The sequence below is a fragment of the Camarhynchus parvulus genome, chromosome 1 (assembly GCF_901933205.1).
Source record: "Camarhynchus parvulus chromosome 1, STF_HiC, whole genome shotgun sequence".
Lineage (NCBI taxonomy): Eukaryota > Metazoa > Chordata > Aves > Passeriformes > Thraupidae > Camarhynchus > Camarhynchus parvulus.
The window spans coordinates 89,018,668-89,038,732 of record NC_044571.1 but is presented as its reverse complement, the minus strand read 5'-3'; the positions used below and the strand labels follow the sequence as shown (position 1 = coordinate 89,038,732).

At 37.8% G+C, this 20,065-nt stretch overlaps 1 protein-coding gene across 1 annotated transcript in view; it reads right to left on the bottom strand.

Annotated features, from left to right (window-relative positions):
• The window catches only part of MAN1A2 (mannosidase alpha class 1A member 2), a 133,931-nt gene that overhangs the window by 67,351 nt on the left and 46,515 nt on the right, over positions 1-20,065 (bottom strand). Inside the window, exons 4-5 of the mRNA XM_030962387.1 lie at positions 6,141-6,259; positions 3,704-3,784 (exon numbers count right to left, since the gene is read on the bottom strand). Of these exons, the coding sequence (XP_030818247.1) occupies positions 3,704-3,784; positions 6,141-6,259 (200 nt within the window). The remainder of the gene's footprint in view (positions 1-3,703; positions 3,785-6,140; positions 6,260-20,065) is intronic.

Below are 20,065 nucleotides of genomic sequence, written 5' to 3'. Positions count from 1 at the left end.
TTGTTACAATGAGGGTAATGAGGTTGTACTGCCCAGGGAGCTGTGGACACACCTTCCCTGGCAGCGTTCAAGGCCAGGTCACAGAGGGCTCTGAGGAATGTGTCTGTTGAAAGCTGTCCCTGCCTACAGCAAGGGGGTTGTACTAGATGATCTTAAAAGGTCCTTTCCAACCCAAACCATTCTATGGTTCTATATTCCATGATTTTAGCATATATTCATGATATAGTTCAATAATGTACCCTGGAGAAAAGTCATTGCCTCAAAGAATCTCAAAATTGATGACAGATTGAGACCTCATTTCTCTGTGGGAACTGAGACAAAGAAGGAACACTTTTATCTGGTACCATACACCTAGCCAGACACCAGATGGCCTGTCCACAATCAGCCAGGAAAAACATACTGTGCAGAGGATTTAAACAAGGGCCCCCAGACTGCAGATCTACAACCTCTGCCATCAGAGAGGTATCAGTTTTGCTTCAACTTCAGAAAACTGAAGCAGAATGCATGGGCAAATTTTCCACTGTGTTAAGGTTTGCAGTTGTATCTTGATTATCTTCCATTCAAATGGCATGCTGAGAGGGAAAAATGGAGAAAGATGGTGATCCTTCACACATCAAGAGAACAGCCTGTTAGACGGAAACAATTTTGTCTCCCTACTTTAGCAGACAGGTACAGGGAGGCAAGACAACCATGACATTTGCACCAAACTGCATCCTTCTCAAGCTTTAGCTTTACATGCTCATCACTCATGAAAGCCCACCAGAAATTCCCACATGTGAAAGGCTGAGCTGTTAAAAAATTTACACATGTCATGTTTCACAAAGGAAGGCCTGTGACTCAGCACTGGACAGGACAAGCCCTACAGCATTTTCAGCCAAGCTGTCAGCTGCTAAAAACAGCAACTTTATTTTTGGTTGTATGGGAGATATATTTCATTATTCACCCATTCACTGCAGTGAGTAAGAGGGAATCCTTACTGATGAAAGGACAGCAATACTTACAATCTTAGCAAAAAAGGCTTAAAATTCTACCATTACCTATAATCAGCATTATTAAAACCATGATCTCAGTTGATCCTCCTCTAAGTAATAGCAGTAACGTGACAGTTTAAATACAGCATGGAAGCCACAAAGTCATGCCACTAGACATACTAAATAAATTGTAAATCTAACATATTTTCAATAAAAGCATTGAAAAGGACTATTTAATCTAAATTAATTATCTGCTGTACTTGAAAACTATGGTCAATAGCTACCATTATGAATCAATCAGATAGAATCCTGTCAAGCACAGTTACTCTCTCCCTATAAAGGGCATTGTAGATACACCAAGAGGACTTTAAAATTCTCCAGATGCGGCCATTTACAAATGATTAAAGTTCCACAGCTGATGTTGAGTCTTGGACACTGTTTTATGGTTGTCCCTACAGCACCTTTATCAACACTAAGTGGCAGGAGTCCAAATGAAGTAAGAGCAGCTTTACTAACTATCACCAAACAGCAGTAACTCCTGTTGCAGACCTAAGCAGAATTTGTATTTCTTTAAAGGAGAAAAACAGAATTAATTCAAAGCAGCAGTTCACTGTACTGGACTTTACTATAAATACATCAAACAAGACATGCAAAAGTATGGAAAATCAGTATGAAAACCTTCTAAAACCAATCTAGCAACAGCCTTGCAGAAGTAGAGGCCTGGAGGTAGGAAGATGGTGACTGGAATATCAACAAGGTGTGGTAAGTGAATATGATCAAGCAAATGATGGCTTGATGAACAGAGAAAGGACACCTACCAGGAGACAGAGACTGCCTAAAGGTGTAAGCCCATGTGCATGTTCACAACCTGATCAGGTAAAACACCCAAAAGGCTGGAAACAGGCTTGTCTGTCTTAGCAATGCTACAAACTGCTCCGCACATGTCTGAATGAAGTAAATAAAGAAATCAAGCATGTCCCAATCCTGAGCTAAGGAATACGTTCCCTTTTTGGGGGAGAGAGAGGACCAGATTGGAAATCACATCTCAAGCAACCTGTTTCCAACTCCAAGGAGTTCCCAGATGCAGGTGTCTCTCCTGGGCTCAGTTGCTGAAGAGCCTCAAAATCCCTTGCTTGTCATATCCACAACGACAAATTGCAGAGAAAACCCATCCAACTTGGCAAATGAAGCAGTGTCTCAGATACCCAAAGCAATCCTAGCTGCCACACTATTTTGAAAGAAATGCAGTCTGAGCACTTTTTTTAGCAGTTCTTTAGGAAAATAAAGATGATACATATGGACATTTGACGGGAATCCTGTATCACAAGCCATGAAGCATTTGAAGTCTGTTGGAGAGAATGATGCTATAAAAATCTTAAAAACAAAAGACTCAGCCCAGCCAACATTTAGGAAAGAAAGGGTGTTTTCTAAGAAGGAAAGAAATTAAAGCTATTTAAGCAAAGGGGCTTGTTCTGACTCTACCAAAAGGTTAGAAGCAAATTTAAGAAGGAATACTCTGCTTTACAAATGCAGGCAAAGCATATGTTTTGGCAGTGCTTGGCTGCACCCATCTGCATACTGGGGCAAAAAAAGTTCTTTTTAAGGGACTTGTGCACAAGTGCAGTATCACTATATACAAATAATCCAGCTATGAATGTGTAATCCTAGCTTTTTCTCTGAGGTTTTTCATATTCACAATGGATACCTCCAAGGAGCATGGTCCAGTTTGAAGAAGGTAAAGGAGGAGCACTGGATGAAAAATAAACCACCCATTTCTTCCAAGATGTACACAGAATTTTTGCTTTGCCACTGAGCTCTTCTTCCTAAGAGAAGACCCTCATAAAGGAGAAAATTCACAGATAAAGAGACAATAAATTATGAGTTTTCTCTTGGTTACTTTTAGGGCTGCAGTCTTAAAATCCCTGAGAACTTGTTGGTACGTATGTGGTGCTTCCCTAAACAAAGGCAGAAATTACCTAAGAACACCTGAAAGCCATGAAATATGTCTGGTAGTGGGCTACAGATGGCTCATGAAAAATAAAGGTCAAAACCAAAGAATCAAAGACACAGGCAATAGGTTAAATTAATGCAGTTCCTAAGATATGAGAAGAGCTGGGGGTCAAGCTCTAGTCTTGTTAAAATATATGAAGTAAGAGGTCACAGCACTGTGACTGCTGGACTAAGGAAGTCCATTGTTGCAAGTCTTTGGGGACGTGCATCCTGTCAATCCAAGCATGTCTCTACATCTTTTTTAACAGAAGTTTCAGAAGCTGTATAAAATTGGCTTGCTATTTTTCAGTTTGTCACCGACAAAATGGTAAGAAGATTGAGTAGCACTTTGATGAAGCAAACCTTCATCCTTGCAGGACAAGTGACAAAGCTATTATTTCTACCTTCATGGAGCTACAGAATATCAAAACAAGTTATTGTTGGCATGAAAAGGTTGACATTTAACTTGACATTTCAAGCTGATGCTTATTTGAGTGGATATCTTCGGAAAATATCTCGATAAAAGAAGCATTTCAGAACTGTAACCAAGTGTCCTAAATGCCAAGAAACCTACTCAGAAACAAACTTTAAAGATTCCATACTCTAAGAATTTGGTTATTTTGGACAACTGACTGCTGTGAAATTAGTTTGCAAGCTACTGAGAAATCAAGATTCTACAAAAGTCTCCATATGCCACATTTGCTAGAATACAATGAATTTCAGACATCTTCCAACCTCCTTACCTCTTGTCCTGAAAGGTAGTATGCTGCTAGAAGACCGCCAATGAAGCGAATATTGACCTCAAAAACAGACACTTCGGAATTCTAGAACAGAAAGAAAGCATTAATAAATAATTAACCAACTTCTTAATGAAGAAAGAAAAAAAAATTGTCAAGGCAGAAGAAAGTACATATCCTAAGGCAATCCACATGCAAGGGTCTGTACTGTTGCAGTCTCTAGATCCAAACTGAAATTCTCATGCACATCTTTGTGACACCAAATGACAACTCTAGTTACAGCTTCAACCGATTTTAATAAAATCAAATTAGTTTTTCTCCTGCCCTCTAACCATTTTATCACCACAAAGTACAATTACAGTAATTTGGGCTGGTGGAAAAGAAGGCAAGGACTACACATTTCTGTAATTCAGCATCTTCTCTCTTATGCTTCAGCATAGCACCAAACCTTCTATTTTTAAAAGATAAAGCAAAATAATAATTAGAGAATTCCCATAATGCACTTTTTTAACCTAAATTACTAAACTCAAATTCAGAGCTCTATTTTAACATAATCTTTGTCTTGGAGTAGCCTTTCTGTTATGACAAGTAGTACTGCAGGACCACTTAGAAATTCAAGAGAATAAACGATTTTATTGCCTTCTTCCACATTATTATCCTTAGGTTAAATTCAACAGTATCTTTTGACTCATTTAACCCACAAAAAATTAAGAGGAATCAGATAGTTTTAGCAACTGACTCCCTCTGTGCCCCATTCAGCTAATTTTACACATACACTCCATCTGTCTCCCCCATAAACTTCTCTTCAACCCATTAGACACAGAAATGTAGTTTTATTAAGAGATTTTGAGATAGGCAAGACTTTTCCTTTTATCCAGAAAAGTCACTACAATGTGCACTGAACAAGCTGACTCACCAATCTGCACACAGCTGAAATGACATTTAAAGGTACGTCTTTCCTTTTGTACTATTCCTCTGGTACCTGCAGTGCTTGGATCAAAACTAAATTCATTTGCACATATTACATATTTCAAAAAGATTATGTAAATAATAATTTATTCAAATAGCACTGATTAAAACTTGGAAGTTTGAAATACTCCAAAATGTTTTTAGTAAAAGGTTTTCCCTTTTCACATAGAGGTGATACAAGAAAAATAACACCAATGCAGCATGATTCCACTTAATACCTATTAAAGTCATGAATCACACATGCAGTGGGACAGTGTAAAGTGAAACCAATGATTTCTATTTCCCAGTAGAAAAATCCAAGAGGATCAAATATATGTATTTATTTATAAACTCCAAACTATGTAAGGAAGTTATTCAAATTTGGTGTATACACAAGACAACTCATTAACCTTCAGAAATGGTTTTCGATACGTAGGAAGATGTAACTGAACCCCAGAGGGTCATGTAAATTTCTTCCATCCAAATCCTAGATTAATACTGCAAATTTATATTGAAATTGCCTTAGATCAGACAAAAGTTATGGAAGCAATTTAGTTCATCCTCATAATGGTATCATTATCTCTACACTGTCTCTGATATATTTAGGATCTTCAGTTTTAGACTGAATAATTATCTAGCACTAACTGAAAAAGCAGAGTAAAATTTCTTTGATGTTTGCCAGACAGTCAAGGTATAAATCAAAAGGAAAAAGCCCAAACAAATAATTTTTGAAAAGTAGGTTAAACTAAAGAAACAACAGTAAGCATTTGCTGAATTCAGAGTATACAACTATATTTCATTAGGTGCATTTACTGAATGAAAAATTATTTGTGGAACCATAGGGCAAATCCAAGGACTGAAATACAAATTCCATCACAGAGTCTGTGACAGTCCCAAAATTAGTACAAAGAACACTAATCAATAAGACTAAAATAGAGCCATTTCTTCCACTTAATGCTTCTCAAGAATGTCAGATACTGTATGACCAACTGGGAAATTCTTGTGATAGATGAAGAGCCTGTAGGAAAACAGACGAATTCAAGTGGCATATTTTGTGCTAAAACTCTTAAGAAATGGAAGGAGAGATTGTATTCTTAAGTAATTTACACACTGTAGTTTTGGGGAAAATTGTCTTTCATAGCTCAGTTATTTGCAACGACTATCAGCCCATAAAACCTCATCTTTCTGTCTTCATTTCTGAGACCTGGTTGTTTCTGATAAAACACTTCCTCTTACTTCCATTATCCAGTTAGATATAATTTGTACTTTGAAAATACAATATATAGGTGTATCTCTACTTAAAATCATAACTGTGAGAAGGTCATGGCATTCTTTTTCTAAAACAAAGTTAGATACACCGAGAATGTCACATCTGTTACAAGTTTACATCTAACACTTTGATCCGTAATTTTTATTAAGTTTCACCGGAAAGACCTCTTCCAAGATGAACACCTTGAAAAGAACTACAGAAATATTTAGGGTAGGCTCTACTCACCACACTGAAATCAAGATTTTTGTCAATCCATTCTTGTCCTTCTCTGAATTCATCGTGAAGGCCCATGATATAAAGAGTATCCAATGCATCTACTATGGTAGCACCCATTTGTGAGCTTCCTACATGCAAAAAAGAAGGGTTTCTATTACAAGTGACTATTTCACTACTTTTCTTAAACATCACAGACATGAGAAAATAACCCAAGCAGTAGCAAAGCAAAGTTACTACAAAGACATCAGCAAAAAGAATTATCAAAAAGAGCAAGGAATTATCAGGTACATAAGAGAATTCCAAATCTCTTTCAAAGTATCAATCCTCTGGCACAGTTTGGCTTCTGGGGAGAAAAGAATATTAAAGACAGAAAAAAAGAGCCCTTCTCATCTGCTTTCCCAACTTGAACTTGAGCAACTGTACTTTGACACCAAAAAAAAAACCACAAAAAACCAAAGGACAGAAAGATATTCAGCTTCAAAAAGCTACTAGGAATTCTAGGACAGAAGCATTAGGGGAGGGGAAAAAAAAAGCATATGTAAGGTAAAGCAATCAGCACTTGCAGTAATGCCTTGCATTTGCCAACATTTACTTCTGAAATATTCAAAGTTTGGCAATTACTGACGCTAGCTAATGATTAAAAAGCACGGCCTGATGAGCAGGGAAGCGCTGGCCGGGCGTGACTGCCAGAGCCACAGTCCCAAGATGTTCTCCTGGGCGTCTGCAGGGATGCGCTAGGAGCGCTAATGGATTTCTCAACTGTCACCACTTCAAGTGGAGCATTGAAAGCCAAATAAAAATCAATGGTGCTTTAAGCTAAAATGCCATTCACTTGAAACAGCAGCAATTTAGAGCTGATTGATGAGTGACTCATCGGTCTGTGCAAGGGATGAGGAGATGGTGAGCCATGGCCCATGAGAGCCCTGATCTCCCTAGGCCATCCCAACCAAACCTGCTGCCCTCAGTAGGCACAGGTCTTGGTTTCTAGAGGAAACCAAAATCATCCTGAGTTATCTGTTTTCATGAAGTGTTTAAAACTTCCTGTGCACCAACAAAGTAGCCAAATTTCACTGTTCATACCTGTAATCTATAAACCAGTGCACTCTGGTTTATAAAACTCTGGTAAACTCTGATTTGCAATTAATTATGCTAGTGAAAAGTCCATTTTAGGGTTCTTTTAATGTGCTTTCCACCCATAATGGGAATCTCTACAGCAGTGTTCCTGCTTGGTAGTTTTTATTCATCCATTTCTGACTTTCACATGGTTAGAGCTATATTTTTTCCCCTCAAACATAACAGTAATTGAATGAAGCCATCATCCCCACTGTGTTTCTTTCACACATCTAAATGACTGAGAAAGCTCGATTCCATTTTCAGGGACTTCTTTCTCCAGATAATAAAAATTAAACACAACAGTATCCATGACAAAGTAACAACCAACTAATTTTTAAAGAATAGCCATGCATTGCTTCTAAATAATTTCAATTAGATTTGGAAAGCCTGAAGTTGGCAGTGTTTGTTAAGAAAATTTAAGTACAGATTGGGACATGCTACCTTTTGCAAGATTAATTAAAAGACAAATCCTTTGACAAATTGTCCACCAGCCATACCTATAACTCTCAGAAAATGAATTCACTGGGGTGCTTAAGTATTGTAAGGTTTAACATCTTCAGCCAAATGACAAATTCCACTGCTTATGCTAAAGTGGAGGTTGCTTTGAGCAGAGCCACAAGCACTGCACTTAACTTAGCACCTTCTGAAAAGCATAATGTGACAGTTATCTAATTTATCACTTCAAAAATATGCAAATAAGACCATGACACAAGGACTACCTACAGTACCAGCTGACAAAGTGGGTTTTTTTTACATGAAGTTGGAATGTGTTATACAGCTTCCACAACACACTCAAAGTAATTTCTGTTCTTTTATTTAAATCACATAGATAAAATTTTCAAATACACACAGTGTTTGAACTAATCGGAATACGTAAGTCTTGGGAAATCCTGGAAGTTCCTCTTGCAATAGTTTCAAAAAGCAAAAACTTTCCAACTAAACACAGTGGTAATCAGATCAGTAAGCTCTTGTATTCTTCAGCTTGCGAGGGATGCAGAAAACACATTGCATGGAAATGGCCTGGTGTGTCATTGTCCACCACCCTAACTCCTCACACCTACTCTAAAGAACTTCAGATCTTCAAAGATCTCTCCAAAGATCTTCAGAACTTCACAGTACAATCTTCCAGAGTTTTCTAGATCTCAGAACTACATTCCAGTGTCAACAATATGGGAGAGCAGTATGTTGGGGACAAGAGTATCTACTTGCCAGACGTCAAGAAAGTATCCTCAAAACCACAAATTTAAACAACCTTTTTCACAGAATTCTCTTTGCACAGAGCCACAAAAGAAGGGCCATGGAAATTAAAAAGCACATAACATTTGCCATCTAACAAATTCAATAGATGAATTCAGAGAGAACAGAACAGAGCTCTCTCCGGAGCTGATCAAAGGTGTTCAATGTTTCCCCAGAGCATCCCAAAATGACTGGAAAAATATGACTTTGCCAAATACAGACAAGAAGTTTGCTTTCACTATCACTGTGGTAAAAGTGAGCCCTCAACCCCATATACAGAGATCTCACCTAAACCAGTAGGTCCCTAAAAGGGATTGCCTACAACCCACTTCTACAGATCCTTTGGTGCAGTTTGCAGCCACAGAAAGAAGTGCAGCCCAATAAAACTGGCTTATTCAGCACTTCTTGTCCCTAAGAGTTAATTCAAGGCATAGGCACACTTTGAGATTTTTGTCTGGGCCATATCCTAATACATTGTTCAAGCCCTCATTCCAGCTGCCTTTACACTCCTTTCTTTCACCTTTTATGTTTATCTTTTCTAGAACCATTAATGTCCAACAAAACATTACTGAGAAAAGCTTCTTCTATTCTCATATCCCCCTTCCCTAAGCAGTGATGGGCACCTGTTTCTGAGGCACAAATCAGTGTGGTTATAGTTTCTAGACTCCATGTGACAGCTCAACTCTTTTTTATCCCAATCTCCTAAGGATAGCATATACATCCCAACCTATAATAAATTATTAGTTTTTCTTTTTTCATATAAGCAGACTATTTCAACCAAACTTGAGTTATTTTTCTTTTTTCTACACATGACTACTTCTTCCTTGAGGAAGACTCAAAGAACAATCTTTGCATTTTCAAATCCTTTTGTCTGAAAATGTTTCCAAAAGGTCAAGAGATGACAAGTCAAAATTTTGCAACAGACTGTCTGCTCAGTCTTCTTCCTTTAGTGTCAATCAGGCAGCAGGAAGCAAGCTAATTCCTTCCTCATGGGCATTGAGGTGGAAAAGTCCAAAATGCAGAATTCACACTCAGAACTTGCGTGTCTACAAGAATACAGGGGAGAACTGAACATAATGCAACACTGAGGACAATACACATTTAACACCTTGGCTGCTCCATACCTGTAAAACAGGTAAAACTTAAAACTATTTGTGAGCTACATGATGCTTGGTAAAATTAGCTCTCAGCTTCTTTCTTCAAGGACTGTGTAGGAAGGATGTCATTCTTAATTTGTTCTTAAGTAAGAGCTTCCACTGAATTCTTCAGTATTTACAGCTTGACCAAAACAAGCAGCGACATTCTTCATCTTAAAATGTACTGCACTTCCAGCAAGACATTTACTGAAAACTGAAGAAGGAAGAAACAGCAAGTGTTCCAATCACTAGCCTGCACTAGGGTCAGCGTGCTGCTATAGATAAAGCAGAAATGGACAGGCAGTGGTGCTTCCCCCTACTGATGCTGATAGAAACCATTCATCCAAAGTCACAAAGTGAAATCATTTTCCATTCATAATAGAATGATTTCTTTTTTTTCTTTCACAGCCATGCCAAGATCCATAAATTTTGGATCAAAAGGACAAGGGGATAACCTTCCTGAAATAAAACTGCAGAAGGTATCATTTGAAGTGCCATAAAATAACCCTAAATGATGAGATAACAGTTTATAGTATACACTTCTTGCTACCACCTCAAGCAGTCTATTATTTCTCCACATATAGAGGGAGCAGATGTCTCATTGTGGTGAAAAAAGCCTATAAAACAATTAAACTATACTAGAAAATAACACTTCTGCTAGCTGAAGGCACTCCTCCCAGGGTCTGCCTCTGTTCAATACAAAGGCTCAGCTAGTCATATCGCAGAAGATAATAACCGATTCCAAAAAGGCTCCATTTCAAAAATGTCAGATTAGGAAGCTTCTTCTCCATATAATTATAGTTCTAGTTGATTGAGCTCCAAATTTAATGAAGTTTGCCTAATGAATGCAATGCCCATTCTTCTAAATAAAACAGAACATCCATCATGAGCTAATGGAAAGAATTTAGCAGTGAAATAGCTGAACTACTAAGAAAACCATGCACATTCTCATTAAGCAAAAGTATTATTCCAAAGGACTGGAAAATGGTAATTCAAATTTGTAGTTAGATAGACTTCAGTTTCTTGAGATAAGTCAAATAATTCCTTCACTTGATACCACATAAACTACAGTCTGAAATTTCTAGCAAATAATATGACTAAGTGTAAATATCAGGGCCTCTAAAAGAAAAATGGTCTTCTTATCTAAAATTCTTTCAGTATGCCAAAGCACTAGATGAAGAACTAGCTCATTAGTACCATTTGAAAGTCCCACAAGAGACTATCAAAGTACAAGGGAGACAGATCGCTGTCAAGTGTTCCACAACAAAATGAATATGAAGAAAATAAATAGCCCATTTTCATTATACCATAAGAAAAAGTGTAGAGATTTAGAACGTCTGATATCAGCTGTATCAGCTTAGGGTTGCTTTGTGTATTTATTATGTGGAAGCAGAAGAGACTATAAGCAGTGAGGTACTAGAGAAAATATATTAATAGATCAACTATGCATAGATCAATTGTGAACAGAAAAGATTAAGATATGAGACACAGACAAGTTAAATAAGGAACAAGATGACAAAACTCTGCACCAACAAACTGAAGTCATGCACTAAGCTGAAAGTCAATCAACAAATAGATGCTTCACAGAAACTCTGAATATTTAACATCTCACCCGTACCTTCTCCTTACTTCAACATGTATACACCACACAGAAATATCATTATCTCTCCTGAAAAACAATTCCATAGGGGCTTTCATGGGCCCAAGTGGAGGGCTGAGCAGGGATACTGAGTCTGCATGGCAGCAAGGTAATTTTCTTCACAGCAGCTTGTATGGTGCCATGGGGTTTGGATGTGTGACTAAACCAGTGTTGGAAACACACCAGAATTTTGACTATTGCTGAGCAGTGCTTGCACAGCATCAAGGCTTTCTCTTTCCTGCCCCCCTGCATCCCCACAGTGAATAAGCCAGGGGACGGCATAAGGTTGGAGAGAGAATTTCCTTCTTACCCTTTCCCCCTCTGCCTGTGCTTCAACACCTGAGTACAAGTGTGTGAGTGTCTTACAACACACTTGGCATTTACCCAGAGACTTGCGAGAGGAGTAACAAATTTGAAGGAAACTCAGCCTACTCAAATGGATCTCTCATCACCAAAATGTACGCTGCTGCTACAAACTCAAGGAAACCAGCCTAAGTGGAAAGCTACTGAGGCCGCTCTACTTCCAAAGAAGTCACATAAATACAAAGAAGTAATATAAATAGGCCTAATAAATGCATGTAACCATTCCTACTCTTCTATCTCAAGCAGTAACTGAGAAGGAAGCATTTTATTTTTCCTCAAAAAAGACAGCAGATGACACGCCCAAAAGCAGGATGCTCATCAGTCCATTTACAATCAAGGTAGGGTTTTCATATTTCCTAAACCAGTGACAAAATCACATGGGAATAAATAACAGTAATAAAGACTCTTATTCTCCTTGGCAAGGATAGCCTGCAGACATCAGCAGCAGCTATATTTTGAAGAAAGCTAAGGGAAATTGCAACACTGAGGAAAAACAAGAAGTTAGATATACTAAAAGCATTTGGGCAATTACTGAAGACAATTGTCTCTATACCACACAAAGAGCAAGTATCTCTGTGTTAAGACATCCCTGCAATCAAAATAAATTATTTTATACTCTAGAAAGCAGACTTTTCTTCCTAAGCAATAAAAAGCTGGAATCCATAGTTAGTTATGTGCAAAGACTAGAGATCTAGATGCAAGAAAATAGCTTTCACTCTCAAAATAGCTTCCCATGGCCAATGGGATGGTCATATTGATTGACAGAATCGTAAGATAGAAACAGAAATAGTGCCAGAAATACTATTCGTCTCAGCCTGTCTCATATCCGATTTTTTTTTTTTGCGGGGCTCTGGATAGACACACTTAGTGGAAGCTGAACCTACTCCTACTGGTGCAGAACATGCTTGATTGGTGGTGAAGCTACTTGGGGATGGAGGCAGGATCAGCTTGCAAAAGGAATGTAGGAGGACCAAAGCCTCAAGGGCTAATTTACCGTAATTTCTAAGATAAATTTCTACTAAAGCAGGTGACCTCAGCTTCAGACTGGTCCAGCACTACCGACAGAGCAACCCAACCACTGGGGTGTACACAAGCATAAAGCAGATCCTCCCTTTTCCACCACAGTGGGTCCAGAAACAAAAGAGGAGATGTAAAGCCTCCCCCAAGGAGAAATATATACTCTCTCAACACTCTGAAGTGTTACACTCTGAAGGTAAAAGTTTAGTTATTTTTCACATAGGCAGTTATTTTAATTCCCAGCAACTGAGCAAAAATGCTTCCTTGATAAACTCAGCCTGACATTCAATACAGAGTTATTACAATCCTAAGGAAAATAAATATTCTTGTTATTGTTATTCCTGTCTGCCTAGATTCATAATGGCTGAAAAATACATACTGGGCAAGACTGCACTATATATTAGAAAATATACCAATTTCTAGTCCAAAAGATTTAAATAATTCAAGTTTTTAGATTGTAGCAACAGAAATTCTTGATGTGACAGACAATTAGAGACATGGTATGAAAATATGTAACATGAAAATTAAAAGCAAACAATTATCAACAATTTTCTGTATCTCTAATGAGAGTCTGGCAATAAAGCTGCCACTACTGAAGCATACCACTTGCAAAATATCTTAATGACTCATGAGGAACAAGATAACGTTTAAGAAAATTAATTAAACTTTTGAACAAGAGAGTTTAATTTCACTGAGAAAACAAGTGCTTAAAATTAGTCAATGAAACTATACATTTCATACAAAACTGCAGTGTATGATTTCAGCTCAGTCATAAAATGCACTGAATAAGCCTGTAAGTATCCATGAAGAAACCAATTGCCTTTAACATTTTAGACTAATTAAAAAAGCAGAACAAAAAAATAAGCATGTTGATTGCTTAGTTCTGTTAAATTGCTGATAATAGACAACATGAAAAGGAGGTCTTAATGTTTTGTACCAGACAATAGAGTACTTTAGCATACAAATAACATTAAATTATCAATTTTAATGCTTTCCTTAATTTCATAGCTGAGGAAGTCATGGGAGTAGAACACTGAATTGTACACTAGACTTTGAACCTATTAAAAACTGGACCTGCTGGTATTTGTTAATAATCAACAAACTGCTGCCTGAATACCCATGCTCTTAAGACCTGAATTTTAAAACTTTGTCTAACAATCTACACTGCAATAAACCTTCCTCTTGGCTGCTCTTCACTTGATTGCTTTACTTTGCTCCCTAAATCTTACATGGCCCTTCAAATTATTTCAAAATTCATGCAAGCAAGAGCTGAATGCAGTCCCCCTAGTACAAAGACTGAATATCCTCAGACTATTTCAAATTTCTACATTTCTATCCAATTTCCTCCATATTTTTTGTTCTCTTATTTTTGAACACAAAGACCAACCTCTATTACTGTACACAGGACGAAGACTGTGCGCAGACCATAGTAAAATTAGTGCTGGAACTATGATCTGAGTTAGTGGAAGGTTAAGACCTGGTGATAACTGAAAGACACGATGTCAGGAGAGAAAGGTGAGGATGAATTTCAGAGCAGGAAAAAGACCTGGTGATAACTGAAAGACACGATGTCAGGAGAGAAAGGTTAGGATGAATTTCAGAGTAGGAAAGGAAAGAGGTAAAGAAGATGGTATTGAGTACAAAGGAGGCCATGGAAGCATGTCAGAAAGAAAGCAAGAATAACATATGGAAAGTGAATGGTGACAGCAAATCTGCTGTATACACAAAGCAGTCAATCAAAACTAATCAAAAATATAGATCTGAAGTAAGCCCATTTCAAGAAAACAGGAAGTGGAAGACTGAAGGGAAAAGTACCTGTGAATGATGGCCTGGAAGTATGAAGAGCCTAAACACTAGCAGCAATCAGTTAAACACCACGGCAAGCAAAGCAAGATTAATATTTGAGAGTAAATAAGAGAACAAGATGTTATCTGGACTTGAGTATAGTTGTGTGACTTTATATAAAGCAAGCTAAGTACAGGTCTTCCAAGACAAGATACAATCTCTCACAGATAATTGTAAGCTAAATTACTTTGTCAGCTAGGCAGTAGTAAAAGGCATATCAAAAAAAACCCACCTAAGAGTCATCATGGCACACAAGCTTTTCTATCTTTATATCTGGGCCACTTCTATACACTTTGGTCCAAACCACATTCCAAATTTTCTTTGGGACAGCATAAGAGGAGCAGATTTTCAGTGGGATAGCCATAGAACTTCACCAGATGGGTGCAAAACTTGAGTGAACCGTAGCAGTGTATCAGGTACAAGCACAGTGCTCCACTCACGTGGTTTAACTGTTCCTGAATTCCAGCTGCGTGGTACATCTGCTGGCTTCAGATGACAGCAAAGCACACCCACACCTGACTCCCTCACCGTACACATGCCCATGGACTTGTCCTCAGCAGATTTAGTTTTTGAGCTCAGATTGCTAATTTTTACTCAGCTGTCATGCCTGTTCATATTTTAACACTGTCCATAACAAGACTGCATAGCCTTATCTTCATTTCCATATTATACCCTCTGCTCTCAATTCCAAAGGATAAGAAAAAAGTTTAAATTCATGAATAGCATTCCCACAACCTAAATGATTCACAAATCAAAATAAACATTAAGTCCAAAGATTTTCAACAGGAAACATTTTTTTTTCCTCAGAGCAAACCATCTGGTTTATACAAGAAGAATAGGAGAGAATGCTATTGGGAAGAATCAAAATTCTGAGCCTCAGCCCTGAACTCTAGCATGACTTAATTTTTTTCATTGCCATTTCATGCAGATGTTTACCTCACTATTCTACAAGGCAGGTTGCAGAAATGAGGTGTGTTTATCTAATTTCACTTTGCATTTGTGCATCTTTTGTTCGTTTTATGGGATTTTTCTGGTTAAAGCAGAATTTTCAATCTTCTGAATAGGATTTAACATAATTGCTTCAGACACTTTAAAAAGTCACTGAGTACAACTGCCCTAATTATGTTGTACATGAACTAATACAAACTGTGTGAGAAGAATTTAGTAGGAATATTGCGTTATCAAAAAGAACAAGACAACAGCTGCTCGTGGTAAATTTTCCTGATATGCATAGGCACACTTGTGACAGTTTGATGAAATATCAGTGACATTCAAAAAACATTCTTACTAAGCAGTTGTTTTTATCTACAGCACCAGTACTGTAAAACACTTAAGAGGGAACACACAGACAGATTGTATCCTGTCTGCACAAATGTGCAAGTTTCAGAGAACAACTATATTCTGAATAAGCATGATACACATTGCAGTGAAGCAAAACAGTGTTAACAAATCACCATTTGCCCAATTGGCAGCACCAATCAGCAGACAGCCTTAAATGAGATAAACGAAGGAAAAGTTAGAAATTTTGTAGAGGGAAGTGTTGTCTTAGGATCAATGTTAAAGTCTTTTTAAGAAGTGAACTTGCATATCAACAGAGAACATATACAGAAGGGATGTGAGACCGCCCCTTAACAAAAACTCCAAGAAAACTGACCGGCCACACAGTAAAAGAAAATTGTTTCTTGTGCAGATGAATAATGGTTTAAAAGATAGGAAATGGGATAAGTGTAAACTACCATCAGTGTGAAGTAAAATCACCAGTGAGATCCTACTGAAATGATTGCTTGGACAAAAGCTTAAATATGAAATAACTGAAAATATTTATAACATTAGATTTATAAAACAAATCATTGGGTACAGTGGATGAGGATTTCCAAAAGGAATGCTACTGCAGAAATGCTACCCTGTACTGTGTTTGTAGACTCAACAAGGAGCCTAAAAGACAGAGAACACAATTATTAGGAAAGGAATAGCAAACAAAACAGAAAGCAGAACAAAGACCAAAAAAGACCCCCAAACCACCACCTTGAAAATATACCAAGAAAGAAAATGAAAACGTATTAGGTATGAAAAATGTAAGTAAGATAAATGAGTTTACAGGCTAAGACCCTCCATGCAGGACAGGGGCACTACTGAGGGCATATGCAGTTCTATAAACCCATGAACGGCAAGCAAGAGATGAATAATGGACTTATTTCTTTTTTCCAGCACCAAAACCAGTAATCCAGGACAGTGAGCAGCCTTCAAAACAAAAAAATTTTCTATACAATATCAAATCAAACTATGGAACCACTCGTAATGGGTTATGCTGCCCTTAAGGTTGGCCAGACTCCAAAGCAGTTTGGTACAAAATCAAGGAAAAATAAACTGGAAGTGATTAAATAAAACTTGCTGCCTCTGACCACAGAAGCACTAGCACTACACAAACTTCTGTAAGGCTGTGGAGTACTCTGAGACAAGCTCACTATGAGCTTTTCCTGCTCTTACATGTCTTCCCTAGGTACCTGCTGTGAGCAATATTTGAAAACTGAGTAACGATCATGTTTGATCTGTCATCTGACCTGAAGGAACTTTTCTTCTGATATTAGAACACTGCTCTAGTTTCAAATAAAGCCAGGAGCTCAAGAGTTATGCTCTTTCTCAAAATTTTATCTTTCCAAAGTTCGTCTTACTGGTCAAAAAAATACAAATAAGTACATTCAATGTACTTATAATATTCAACATTATCTTGCTGTAATCACTCATTATGGAGTTTGCAGAGGACACAGACGCACAGGCCGGTCTTAAGGCCATTTCCATTTATTTTAAAATTGACTTGAACCTGAAATACAGAGATTAGGCTGAAATTTGCATTGTGAAATTACCTCTCTTCCCCAGTTAGCAAGAATGGATTTTCTTTCCCCTTCCATTTGCCACAGAAAAAGGAAATAATGACTAAATTACTTGTGCATGTACAGTTAAAAGATAAGAACTACTGCTCACTAAGGAGGCTTTTGTTTATCAAGATAACATATAGTCAAGAACATTTTTGTTTACATATATACCTCATATTCCCTTTTTGTGCTCATTTATCCTCCACATGGATTCAGAGGCTGAACACATGCACAGAAAAAGGATGTTGAGCAGAAGCTGTGATTTCCACCTGCCTTTTTATTAGGATTTTACAGTGAGAAGACACGAGAAGTTTTCCACCATATTTTTAAAAGGTCGTTCCACAGTCTTTAAAGTGTATCATCTATTTTCTTTCCAGTAAAAGTGTTTGTCTGCATACTGTTTATAAACAGGTATTTTGCCAGCTAAAAACCAAGTAAACAAACAAACCAGAAAATACAAGACTTGCTAAATCAGACACCCTTGACACTCAATTAATGTGCACTTCAAAAGTAAATTACAACTAATCAGGTGACAGCAGATGATAATGTCAGAGCAGCTCAGGCAGCCCAGTAAGTGCCACAAGGACGGAAAACAAAAATGTCTTATAAACTAAAGAATATTTCCGGGGTAAATAACAATAAAAACTCTGTTACAGTATTTGCTTTTACTGCTTAGAAGAAATATCCCACCTCTTACTTCAGGAACCTCAAAGTGGACAAAGAAATCACATTGCTCTCCCAAGCTATACTGTATTTGTCAAAGGTATTGGAAAAGCAGCCTCTTGTGCCTTACTCAGCTCCTTTTTGGAATAGCCTCCCATCCTTGCAGTGTGACAGATGCATTTTCTTTGGGAGTTTTGCTGCTCCTGCTCCCCGGCACAGGGAGAAATGCACTGTCAGATCTCCATTGCTTAGCAACACGAGGAGCTGCTGCAGGAGCTTCCTACACTGCTGCAGCACCAGGCAGTCACCTCAGCAACTTTCCCCCATGTCACCAGGGTGCATCTGTGCCACTGGCAGCAAAAAGCTGAGGCTAGACATGCTCAATGATGTGGTACAAACCAAGTAGTTCCACTGGTACATCAAGGAATATTCAACACATGAGCTGCCCCACCTGAATCCTTGAGTTATTCCTTCGAACATATCTCACTCACCAATGACACTTAAAACGCCAGACAAAAAATTCCTCATAAAAGAGAGGACAGATTTATTTGGCCAAGTTTTAAGGAAGAGATAAGGCACTGCATTGCAGCCTTGGGGCTCTACCAGGTACCACAAATGCAATCACAATGTGACTTCACTGACAATTCTCTCTTCCCCTTTAGAAGACAGGATCCCAAGAGAGAGCTGGCAGGCAGCTTGGGTAATGACTGTGCGAGGTGAGAGAACAGGAGGCATGAAAGCACTATCAATGCATGAGAGAGCTCTAGTGTGACAAAATACAAAATAATGACTTTTTAATAGAGAGAATAGGCATGTGTATATGCAAGCATTCACAACTCATAAACTTTTAAAACTTTTTATCACTATTAAAATCTTTCCACATGCTTCAAAACACATCTAGACAGATAACTGTCTATGGATTATGTACATTACCAGATCAACTTCATTTAAAGCAGCTCATCTCTAGACAGAACACATCCAAATGCAAGATTTAGAAGTGCCCTGCTAGTAATATGGGAAGTTTTCAATTTTGCAGGTGTTGTATAAGTACTTTGCCATGTACTTTTCACTTGACAAACTGCACATCTTCACTTTATTTTTAAATAATTAAAATTAGCAAAACAAACTAAAAAACAACCCCAAAACACCAAAACAAAACACACCACAAATGTCAGAACTCGCATTTCAGAAAGCATCAGGTTAGATGACAGTCCACTATTTCTAGTTTTGGTGAGGACAGTGCTCCAAATTGCCCAAGCATTGTCTATTTTCTTTATATTGTCCTTTATAGTAGTTCAGGTTCTCAAATAAACATATTTTAGAACAGATTGAAGACTGATGCAAACTAACTAGTACTAACTACTCAATTTAACTCACAATAAAGCATCCTTACAGCTTATGCTACGGTAATTAGTTCATATTATACTGATACAAACACATACAGTTTAAAACTCTGAAGTATATCAGGACTGAATAATTTTGATTGTGTTTTCAGGAGTTCACCTACAGGTCATCAAACAGAGACAAGTCTACAAACAGCATGTTCCAGGTGGTTACTCTCATCCCCAAAAGCAAATCCAATAAGATTTCATTACAGGGAGAGAATCCAACAATACCATCAACTATTCTGGTTCATGCTAAACTCAGGAACGCTCCTGAAGCAAGCTCAGTGTTTGCTGTGCTTGCTCGTTATCTTACATGCATCATTTTCCATCAGCCTCTTTACCCTTTGTGTTCTAATGAGAACTTGACCAAGATCCCACAAAAACCCCGTCTGCAACAAGATCCTGCAGCTGCCATCAAATTTTTTCACCAACTTAAGCAGTCCAACAAAAAAGGCCAACTTTTCCTTTTTAGCTTAGCTGCTACAACCTTCAGCAGAGCTGCAAATAAAAATTTAAACTGGAAAGAAAATTTACACCTCTCTGCTGCATCTTCTCCTCGACTTTTATATTTCATTTTACGGGGTAGGAATAAATGCCAACCTTTTCAAAAGCAGTTATCACCCCGTTTCACCAAGAGAGAACCTATTAAGGTTTGTTTCATATA